Source organism: Saccoglossus kowalevskii, chromosome 5 (genome assembly GCF_978046115.1).
Source record: "Saccoglossus kowalevskii chromosome 5, keSacKowa6.1, whole genome shotgun sequence".
Taxonomy (NCBI): domain Eukaryota; kingdom Metazoa; phylum Hemichordata; class Enteropneusta; family Harrimaniidae; genus Saccoglossus; species Saccoglossus kowalevskii.
In genome coordinates this window covers 24,537,996-24,550,628 of record NC_140645.1, presented here as the reverse complement: position 1 = coordinate 24,550,628, position 12,633 = coordinate 24,537,996, and the positions used below count along the sequence as shown (strand labels likewise).

Sequence of the window (12,633 nt, the reverse complement as noted above, 5' to 3'; positions counted from 1 at the left end):
ACAACACGGTCATTGTTTAAGGTTGAGGTGAGTGACATGAACTGTTGATCGGTGGCACCATTTCAAGAATGGAAGCTGGCGACTGCAAAACTTTCGCTGATGTACATGTGTAAGTAGACATGAGCACAAAGAATTGGCCCCTAGTAGTTTCTGCCTAATAAATGACAGTTATGTACATTCCTGCTGTGGCCATTTACCTACAATAGCAACTTCACAAGCATGATAAGAGCATTTCGGATGTACACATTGCAGCCCTTGCTGTTTCTTGCATGTGACAAATCTGCCTAAATCACAAGAAAATTGTAGTGGGCCAAACAATGGTCATGAAAAAGTAAGAATGAGTACAGCCAGCCATGCCTATGTGGTGAATGAAATGCAATTTCGTGCATGACTTTCTGCTCAATATTGTACAGTGTGTGGTAGCCTATATAATCAATGGCGTGGTCACAAATTATCATGAATGATGAAGATTAATCATGATCACATACTTCATAGACACTATAACATTACATTAATAGGCAAAGACTATAAATCATATCCATGCCCTAGACATGGCTACATCCGAGGTCATCATTTTGCCAATGCCAAGTATTTACACATATCGGCCTTATTTTGGTTTTAGATGCTATTTTATTGAGATGCATCGTGACAACTCTGGCCGTGAAGAACCGGTAGGTTAGGTAATTGCTACTAGTCGCACCGTGCATGTGCACATGACACAAATCATATGAGTTCACAGGCCATAGGCCTGGTAAATCGCTGTCATCATTTATGTACGACGCAGTATCTGGCGATTTATTTTGGCCATTAGATTCCCTGATTCACGACATCATGTGTCAATAAATCCTGAAAATCAGCTTTGCTAAGCGATGAGTCGTTTAGTTCAAAAGACTGAATGATCATAGCATGGTGTGCAGAGTTTTATATGTAAAGCAATTGTAAAGAATATATTAAAATGTGTGGAAAAGGACAAGAGCTCTTACCTTTAGTACAATGTCTGTACGGCGTTCTCGGCTGGCTGGCAAAATAATCTACGTCATCGAAAGATGCGTGTACGTGTACTGTAGACAATTTCCATGACTCTACATTGCATGCGTAGAGTCGACGTCACGATTTTTGCGTATCAGTTTTTCTCCGCTTTTTTCAACAAATAATTCACTTTTTTTCCTAGGAAAACGTCGTCAATCTTATTTTATTAACCTTAACTTTGTCTTGACAGCGCAAATTATACCCAAATAAGCGTCTTTGGTTGATTTCTGGCATCCACAATTGATTTTCGACTCAGTCCTAATTACGCGTTTAGGAATGGTGATCCAAAATTTACCTCGCATGAAAATACTGCCGCCTACGGCGGGTCTCGGGATCATTGCGTCCAGTAAAAGTTGATCACACATCAGTTTCCTTCCTAAGTTCAATTGATCGTTTTTTTTATTAGTGTACTCCCTAAGTTAGTGAGCTCATTATCGAGACTCGCTGTAGATTGGATGTACTGCTTCTTCATCGCACCAATAATTCAAATGATTTTCCGAGAAATGGCTATATGATGAGATACACTTAAACTACAACTGTCATAAAAACAGAAGATCATACTTTCGTGATCGTAAATTATAGCTTTATTTTTCAATGTTGTCGCAAAACCCAGATAAATACGAAAATTTGTCAAACATCCATAAAATAGTGCTGTTTGAGCCATTTGCCATTTGTTTTTTATAAAATGATGCTTACAGGGATTCCTATGGTCATTGTTCAAAAAATGTTCATTTATCAAAATATGTTTCGTGACTTGTAAAAATAATGAAAAATCGATGAACGTCATGATCAATAAATGAAACCAACGCTTGCGATAATTCTCCCTTACTTATTAAGCCCACGAACGACCTTGAATGAAAAAGAATATTCTAAATTCGATTCTTTATCAGGATTGGCTTTCCCAGCAGATCGTAACTGTGTAACATATGGAAAGGAATTCGACATTTGGCGTTTATATGTTTTAAGAAAACCCAAGTTATGGAGAGGATACTTCTGTGTAGCGGAATTGGTAGGTTAAAATAACTCCAAATGTAATAGTTTAGGCATGGTTTTCCGTAATTGTTATTACTGTATTTTTTTTTGTAAACTCCACTGATAACTTATATCTCAAGCACTGTTACACCTATACAGTTATGAAGGCATTGGACAACAAATATGACTAAGATTAAATATGACCATGTGAGCTCATTATTATTCATAACTGTTATATTAGACTGGCAAAGTCGGGACTTCTTTTTTGGTTTTACAGAAAGTAATATTCAATTGTTTTTTTTAGCGTGATCGCGAAAACTAACGTGACCGCGAAAGAAATCCCGACCGGACGCATTTGCGGGCATTTGACTGCTATTAATAATTCATGATGTCATTGATTATTCAGAGTGGGTGTGTGAAAGTAAACATGACCTTTTAAAGGTTGGATCACGTTGCAAATGCCGGATTAGTCCAGGAAACGTGTGAATTTTCTGCTGCTAGTCGTATCTTGCAGTTTAGAACTAAAAATGTAGCTGACACGGGATAAACTGTTGTATTGTAGGGGGTAGGCTAACATCCGACCACAGATATAAGAGGCACGCCTTCACCTCGTGCTGTGGGTTCTTTAACACCCTACTGATTATAATATCAAAACAAGCCAACTGATTAGTTGATTGTCCCCTGTATAAATTATCGTACCAGACCCGCTCGCACACAATGAATTGCACAGTAATATCATAAAGAATAGGATGTTTTAATTGTACAACTGTTTTATAATATCAATAGTACACAGGGAAACATGAATTCACTGTACAATAGAAAAAAATAACACACATGTCATGGCGGAATAAAGCAGTGGCGTCCCGTAGGTAACCCATATACTCAACCCCAAACTGGGATGATTCAGAATGGGCAAAGCCTTCTTTACGTATCGAACGACACCACTACTTAACTGCGCCGATAGGCGCGCGAAACTTTGAAGCAGGAAACGGGCTGTTATATAAAATACAATAAAACTAATGCTAAAAGTAACATTCAAAACACAGCCAATGGTCCCTAGCCCAATGTGTGTGTAACGAGCATGATAATTTCTATAGTAGAAACGTTGCTACATGTAGATTCAGTTCGATATCCAGGCATGGTTTATCGTAGAATACTTTGTAGAACTCGTGTCGAACACAAAAGGTCCGTAGAACTGCAGGTAGGACACGAGTCTAGTCTTCCACTGTCTCTACACAACGTCCGTCGACTAGGCGAGTACCCTGTATAAACCACGTGGTGATGGACTTATTCTCCCCGTTCACTCGCATCACAAGGCTGACTCTGGCTGCTGCTGCTGTGTCGTTTCGTAGTGTCCTCCCCCGCGGCTGCATCTACCTTGACCTTTTATAACGTCCCCCACCTGGCATCATTGTCATGACAACTAAGCATAGTTGAAATCCGCTTACAAAATTCACTAGGCACCATCATTCTTGGTAACCTCTTAACATGTTGCAATGAATATCCGGCACAAGTATGGCACGCGTCTCTTGTGAATGGAGTTTCGACGTGTGTCAACATCTACTAGCTCGGCTGTGAAATAATCCTACCTCTGGCTGTATTATAATATAGTACATTTTCTCCAAATACTAAATTTAACTCAACATGTATATCATAACGAACCTTGCGACAGTCATTTATGATCAAGTGACCTCATTAATATGCATAAGCACTTGACCTAACTATAATATCTTGATGAACTAAGTAATACAAGAAACCAACTGCATTTTGACCTCATGATTATCATTTAAACTCCTTAATGGAAATCACGTGATCTAATTATGAAACAGATGCCTGTAAGCTTGGGATTCAGTAATGCCACGTGTGGTTTTAATTCACTCCTTGTTTCTGTTCAGCAGCACCCATCCTTCTATTGGTAGTCGTTTTTTTAAACTCTTCAGCTGAACGTTCTTGCAATTTTGAGATGTCATAGCAATTCCATTAACTGTTCAACCACTTTCTTGATCGCATGTTTATTTTTAATAGTGATAAACATCAAACAAACTTGCAACACAAGCGTTCGAATCCTAATAGATAAACGCTCACCGGAACCAAAGCAATCGTCTTCGCTTTGGCTTTGCCTGAAAAACGCAAATAAACTGAAACAAATCATATAAACAAAGAACGCCACGAAATATCAATAAACATTACGAAACTCCACAATGAAAAACTAAATAATTTACGAATTACGCAATTTGGTCACGCAATTTGGTCAACAGTTACTGGATCGTGACAAGAGAGAAACAGAAGACCCAGGTCGAGGTAGTTTTGGTAGACACCAAAATAAGTCTCAAATATTTGTTGAGACATTTATTCTCCCAATTTAACAATTTGTAATGTTGGAAATTAGTTAAACAACAGGTATTTACTCACAAATACATGGCCAATATCTGTCAAGACATTTATTCTCTCAATTTAACAAATCGTAATAGTGGAAATTATTTATTATTTGCATTCACCTGTAACTAATCTTAAAACATTGTTACTGTGTAATTGTTGTAATATTGCAAACTCATTAGAGTAATCGTGGCTCGAAACGAAATCTTCTATTGTTCTATTAGTTCCGTAGTAATGATATAACACTTTGTTGCCATTCTGATCAAAAACATATGGGTAAAATCCAAAAACATTGACATATTCACAGAGACTTAGTGCAGCAACTATAGCTCTCATTCCAGTTGTGGGTCTCGCTACCTTTATTGATCTGAAAAAAATAATAATATACAAAAGTTAGGCCATATCCTACGAAATTCGACATTATTGATCAACGAATAGCACAATGAAACAATTTAAATTTATAATTATTTTTTTTTTTTTAAATATACAATATACAGTTTGTTTATTCTACATTATTCAGTGTTTATTTTCTCTAGTAGTTGCCTCTGCCGAATTTAGTAATAATATAATTTACTGGCAATACATATCGTTTACTAGTATATTGACTATGATCCATACCAGACTGTTATGTTAATATTTACAAATCTCATTTTTATACGGTAGAAAATAAATTAGGACAATTTAGCCTTATACTTGTATCGTGTAGTCAATGGAACTAAGGCGCAAATGACAGCCGATATCATGTTGCGAACAAAAGAGCGAAGCGACTTGTCCCCCCCCCCCACCGATATTGTTGTATACTCCAACGCCCTCACACCCACCTCTCCCCATGGCAGTCACGGTTTTCGGAACAGTATAAGCGATGGCGGTACAGAATGAAACACAATTTGTGTGTAATAAAAGTCGCATGGCTCTCTCGAAAGGAACTTTGGTCTTATTGAAACTATTTATAGCAAGCACACGTACCTTCCGAGATTGCCGGTGAATCCATGGGTAGCTGAAATAGCGAATTGAAAGTTAAGATGCATATTGTATTTCAGGTACCTCAGAGCAACCTTTGCTGTATTTGCGGTAACTCGTTCACTCCGAAAACTTTCTGGATACCATAATATTGTGTTATTAACAATGTGCAAACGCGTGGGTAGCATGTAATGAGCGATGGTTCCATTTGTCAGCAGGTAGTATAGATCTCTCATCGTTCTCTGGAATATAATATTTATATCCGTTTTGTTCCCAACGTCTTTTATATAATTCCAAACATCTGGAATATTACAGCGGATAACCAAATCGTTGGAGTCAATTTCTTCCCCGCACGAGCTGTTAAGTAGAATTCCACTGTTGCCAACGACTGCACAACTCTTCTGCCGTGGTAGTTGGTATGTCGATTTATTCAGTAGATTTCGATTACTTTGATTAAAGTTCATATCCTCGATAGAGGTATTTTTATTGAAAATTCTAATCAGGTCTCCTGATGAAAAACTGTAAAACAGAAGAAAAAGAGAAAGGAATATAACATTTTGGGAATTTTGTCGGCAGCACGATTAAAGCAGGAGGAGTCGTCACCGTGACCTGCGCATGCGTCAGATGTCCATAGCGTGTCATTGTTTACAAACAAGTGTTTACCCGTGAGCCTTTGCGATTTTAGCGTGTGATGTTATCGTCGCATGGGGCTCAATTCTCGCGCGTGCGCAGGTGACGACCCTCTCGCTTTAAAGTGACATTGTCAACTCGTGTTTGAATTTCGTGCGAACAAACAATGTATTCTACGCGTCTCGCTGCAACCAAATCGAACAAGTTAACATGCACATTTTCAAATCTAACGTGAAAATAATAGTGTGATGTCGCGACACTAGCGCGAATTCTTTGATCCTTGCTTCAATTTATTCACATTTATTTATTTGATAACATTATATTCCTGCTGGAATGAAGTAACAGTTGAAACGCATCACTCCATGGACTATTATTTGTCAGTATGCATCATTTCGGCGTTTTATTATTAAGTGGTTCTTAATTCCACAAATATACTACATCAGTTTCAGTTTTAAAAAGCTACAGTCATGTGTATTATTGAGCTTACATGACCATATATCACCATCTGAAACATTATTCATACACTGGTTGCATATCAATATCTGCAGCGGCGTTTGATGTATTACAGTTATGCACATTAATCATGTCACATGACCACATATATTCATCTGATATTTTAGTCATATCTCATGTCAAATGCCTCAATTATAGCACTAGTAGCATTCCTCATCTGCAATGGTGCCTGACATATTACTGTCATGCATATTAATTAAGTCACATGACCATATATAGTCATCTGATATTTTAGTCATATTTCATGTCAAATGCCTTAATTATAGCACTAGTAGCATTCCTCATCTGCAATGGTGCCTGACATATTACTGTCATGCATAATAATTAAGTCACATGACCATATATAGTCATCTGATATTTTAGTCATATCTCATGTCAAATGCCTCAATTATAGCACTAGTAGCATTCCTCATCTGCAATGGTGTCTGACATATTACTATCATGCATATTAATTAAGTCACATGACCATATATAGTCATCTGATATTTTAGTCATATCTCATGGCAAATGCCTCAATTATAGCACTAGTAGCATTCCTCCTCTGCAATGGTGCCTGACATATTACTGTCATGCATAATAATTAAGTCACATGACCATATATAGTCATCTGATATTTTAGACATATCTCAAGTCAAATGCCTCAATTATAGCACTAATAGCATTTCTCATCTGCAATGGTGTCTGACATATTACTATCATGCATATTAATTAAGTCACATGACCATATATAGTCATCTGATATTTTAGTCATATCTCATGTTGAATGCACCAATTATAGTACTAGTATCATTCCTCATCTCTAATGGTGCCTGACATATTACTGTCATGCATATTAATTAAGTCACATGACCATATATAGTCATCTGATATGTTAGTCATATCTCATGTCAAATACCTCAATTATAGCACTAGTAGCATTCCTCATCTGCAATGGTGCCTGACATATTACTGTCATGCATATTAATTAAGTCACATGACCATATATAGTCATCTGATATTTTAGTCATATCTCATGTCAAATACCTCAATTATAGCACTAGTAGCATTTCTCATCTGCAATGATGCCTGGCTTATTACTGTCACGCTTATTAATTAAGTCACATGACCATATATAGTCATCTGGTATTTTAGTCATATCTCATGTCAAATACCTCAATTATAGCACTAGTAGCATTCCTCATCTGCAATGGTGCCTGACATATTACTGTCATGCATATTAATTAAGTCACATTGCCATATATAGTCATCTGGTATTTTAGTCATATCTCATGTCGAATGCCTCAATTATAGCACTAGTAGCATGTCCTCATCTGCAATGGTGCCTGACGTATTACTGTCATGCATATTAATTAAGTCACATGACCATATATAGTCATCTGATATTTTAGTCATATCTCATGTCAAATACCTCAATTATAGCACTAGTAGCATTTCTCATCTGCAATGATGCCTGGCTTATTACTGTCACGCTTATTAATTAAGTCACATGACCATATATAGTCATCTGGTATTTTAGTCATATCTCATGTCAAATACCTCAATTATAGCACTAGTAGCATTCCTCATCTGCAATGGTGCCTGACATATTACTGTCATGCATATTAATTAAGTCACATTGCCATATATAGTCATCTGGTATTTTAGTCATATCTCATGTCAAATACCTCAATTATAGCACTAGTAGCATTCCTCATCTGCAATGGTGCCTGACATATTACTGTCATGCATATTAATTAAGTCACATGACCATATATAGTCATCTGATATTTTAGTCATATCTCATGTCAAATACCTCAATTATAGCACTAGTAGCATTTCTCATCTGCAATGATGCCTGGCTTATTACTGTCACGCTTATTAATTAAGTCACATGACCATATATAGTCATCTGGTATTTTAGTCATATCTCATGTCAAATACCTCAATTATAGCACTAGTAGCATTCCTCATCTGCAATGGTGCCTGACATATTACTGTCATGCATATTAATTAAGTCACATTGCCATATATAGTCATCTGGTATTTTAGTCATATCTCATGTCGAATGCCTCAATTAAAGCACTAGTAGCATGTCCTCATCTGCAATGGTGCCTGACGTATTACTGTCATGCATATTAATTAAGTAACATGGCCATATATAGTCATCTGATATTTTAGTCATATCTCATGTCAAATTGCCTCAATTATAGCACTAGTAGCATTCCTCATCTGCAATGGTGCCTGACGTATTACTGTCATGCATATTAATTAAGTCACATGACCATATATAGTCATCTGATATTTTAGTCATATCTCATGTCAAATACCTCAATTATAGCACTAGTAGCATTTCTCATCTGCAATGATGCCTGGCTTATTACTGTCACGCTTATTAATTAAGTCACATGACCATATATAGTCATCTGGTATTTTAGTCATATCTCATGTCAAATACCTCAATTATAGCACTAGTAGCATTCCTCATCTGCAATGATGCCTGACATATTACTGTCATGCATATTAATTAAGTCACATTGCCATATATAGTCATCTGATATTTTAGTCATATCTCATGTCAAATGCCTCAATTAAAGCACTAGTAGCATTCCTCATCTGCAACGGTGCCTGACATATTACTGTCATGCTTATTAATTAAGTCACATGACCATATATAGTCATCTGATATTTTAGTCATATCTCATGTCAAATACCTCAATTATAGCACTAGTAGCATTTCTCATCTGCAATGATGCCTGGCTTATTACTGTCACGCTTATTAATTAAGTCACATGACCATATATAGTCATCTGGTATTTTAGTCATATCTCATGTCAAATACCTCAATTATAGCACTAGTAGCATTCCTCATCTGCAATGATGCCTGACATATTACTGTCATGCATATTAATTAAGTCACATTGCCATATATAGTCATCTGATATTTTAGTCATATCTCATGTCAAATGCCTCAATTAAAGCACTAGTAGCATTCCTCATCTGCAACGGTGCCTGACATATTACTGTCATGCTTATTAATTAAGTCACATGACCATATATAGTCATCTGATATTTTAGTCATATCTCATGTCAAATTGCCTCAATTATAGCACTAGTAGCATTCCTCATCTGCAATGGTGCCTGACATATTACTGTCATGCATATTAATTAAGTCACATGACCATATATAGTCATCTGGTATTTTAGTCATATCTCATGTCAAATACCTCAATTATAGCACTAGTAGCATTCCTCATCTGCAATGGTGCCTGACATATTATTGTCATGCATATTAATTAAGTCACGTTGCCATATATAGTCATCTGGTATTTTAGTCATATCTCATGTCGAATGCCTCAATTAAAGCACTAGTAGCATGTCCTCATCTGCAATGGTGCCTGACGTATTACTGTCATGCATATTAATTAAGTAACATGGCCATATATAGTCATCTGATATTTTAGTCATATCTCATGTCAAATTGCCTCAATTATAGCACTAGTAGCATTCCTCATCTGCAATGGTGCCTGCCGTATTACTGTCATGCATATTAATTAAGTCACATGACCATATATAGTCATCTGATATTTTAGTCATATCTCATGTCAAATACCTCAATTATAGCACTAGTAGCATTTCTCATCTGCAATGATGCCTGGCTTATTACTGTCACGCTTATTAATTAAGTCACATGACCATATATAGTCATCTGGTATTTTAGTCATATCTCAAGTCAAATGCCTCAATTATAGCACTAGTAGCATTCCTCATCTGCAATGGTGAATTACATATTACTGTCATGCATATTAATTAAGTCACATGACCATATATAGTCATCTGATATTTTAGTCACATCTCATGCTGAATGCACCAATTATAGTACTAGTATCATTCCTCATCTGTAATGGTGCCTGACATATTACTGTCATGCATATTAATTAAGTCACATGACCATATATAGTCATCTGATATTTTAGTCATATCTCATGTCAAATACCTCAATTATAGCACTAGTAGCATTCCTCATCTGCAATGGTGCCTGACATATTACTGTCATGCATATTAATTAAGTCACATGACCATATATAGTCATCTGATATTTTAGTCATATCTCATGTCAAATACCTCAATTATAGCACTAGTAGCATTCCTCATCTGCAATGGTGCCTGACATATTACTGTCATGCATATTAATTAAGTCACATTGCCATATATAGTCATCTGGTATTTTAGTCATATCTCATGTCTAATTGCATCAATTATAGTACTAGTAGCATTCCTCATCTGCAATGGTATCTGACATATTACTGTCATGCATATTAATTAAGTCACATTGCCATATATAGTCATCTGGTATTTTAGTCATATCTCATGTCGAATGCCTCAATTATAGCACTAGCAGCATGTCCTCATCTGCAATGGTGCCTGACGTATTACTGTCATGCATATTAATTAAGCAACATGGCCATATATAGTCATCTGATATTTTAGTCATATCTCATGTCAAATTGCCTCAATTATAGCACTAGTAGCATTCCTCATCTGCAATGGTGCCTGACATATTACTGTCATGCATATTAATTAAGTCACATGACCATATATAGTCTGATATTTTAGTCATATCTCATGTCAAATTGCCTCAATTATAGCACTAGTAGCATTCCTCATCTGCAATGGTGCCTGACGTATTACTGTCATGCATATTAATTAAGTCACATGACCATATATAGTCATCTGATATTTTAGTCATATCTCATGTCAAATACCTCAATTATAGCACTAGTAGCATTTCTCATCTGCAATGATGCCTGGCTTATTACTGTCACGCTTATTAATTAAGTCACATGACCATATATAGTCATCTGGTATTTTAGTCATATCTCATGTCAAATACCTCAATTATAGCACTAGTAGCATTCCTCATCTGCAATGATGCCTGACATATTACTGTCATGCATATTAATTAAGTCACATTGCCATATATAGTCATCTGATATTTTAGTCATATCTCATGTCAAATGCCTCAATTAAAGCACTAGTAGCATTCCTCATCTGCAACGGTGCCTGACATATTACTGTCATGCTTATTAATTAAGTCACATGACCATATATAGTCATCTGATATTTTAGTCATATCTCATGTCAAATTGCCTCAATTATAGCACTAGTAGCATTCCTCATCTGCAATGGTGCCTGACATATTACTGTCATGCATATTAATTAAGTCACATGACCATATATAGTCATCTGGTATTTTAGTCATATCTCATGTCAAATACCTCAATTATAGCACTAGTAGCATTCCTCATCTGCAATGGTGCCTGACATATTATTGTCATGCATATTAATTAAGTCACGTTGCCATATATAGTCATCTGGTATTTTAGTCATATCTCATGTCGAATGCCTCAATTAAAGCACTAGTAGCATGTCCTCATCTGCAATGGTGCCTGACGTATTACTGTCATGCATATTAATTAAGTAACATGGCCATATATAGTCATCTGATATTTTAGTCATATCTCATGTCAAATTGCCTCAATTATAGCACTAGTAGCATTCCTCATCTGCAATGGTGCCTGACGTATTACTGTCATGCATATTAATTAAGTCACATGACCATATATAGTCATCTGATATTTTAGTCATATCTCATGTCAAATACCTCAATTATAGCACTAGTAGCATTTCTCATCTGCAATGATGCCTGGCTTATTACTGTCACGCTTATTAATTAAGTCACATGACCATATATAGTCATCTGGTATTTTAGTCATATCTCAAGTCAAATGCCTCAATTATAGCACTAGTAGCATTCCTCATCTGCAATGGTGAATTACATATTACTGTCATGCATATTAATTAAGTCACATGACCATATATAGTCATCTGATATTTTAGTCATATCTCATGTTGAATGCACCAATTATAGTACTAGTATCATTCCTCATCTGTAGTGGTGCCTGACATATTACTGTCATGCATATTAATTAAGTCACATGACCATATATAGTCATCTGATATTTTAGTCATATCTCATGTCAAATACCTCAATTATAGCACTAGTAGCATTCCTCATCTGCAATGGTGCCTGACATATTACTGTCATGCATATTAATTAAGTCACATGACCATATATAGTCATCTGATATTTTAGTCATATCTCATGTCAAATAC

At 36.1% G+C, this 12,633-nt stretch overlaps 2 protein-coding genes across 3 annotated transcripts in view; both read right to left on the bottom strand.

Annotated features, from left to right (window-relative positions):
* LOC102801736 (CMP-N-acetylneuraminate-poly-alpha-2,8-sialyltransferase-like) overlaps nucleotides 1-1,092 on the bottom strand; it is a 256,075-nt gene extending 254,983 nt beyond the window's left edge. Inside the window, exon 1 of the transcript XR_014929420.1 lies at nucleotides 984-1,092. The gene's annotated coding sequence lies outside the window, so the exon portion shown is untranslated. The remainder of the gene's footprint in view (nucleotides 1-983) is intronic.
* Nucleotides 1,093-2,734: 1,642 nt separating this feature from the next.
* The window catches only part of LOC102805392 (alpha-2,8-sialyltransferase 8B-like), a 158,697-nt gene continuing 148,798 nt past the window's right edge, over nucleotides 2,735-12,633 (bottom strand). For both annotated transcript variants that reach the window (XM_085499260.1, XM_085499261.1), the window contains 2 exons: nucleotides 5,344-5,856; nucleotides 2,735-4,744 (listed from right to left, as the gene is read on the bottom strand). In XM_085499260.1, coding sequence (XP_085355386.1) covers nucleotides 4,486-4,744; nucleotides 5,344-5,856 — 772 coding nt within the window. In that variant the 3' untranslated portion in view covers nucleotides 2,735-4,485. The remainder of the gene's footprint in view (nucleotides 4,745-5,343; nucleotides 5,857-12,633) is intronic.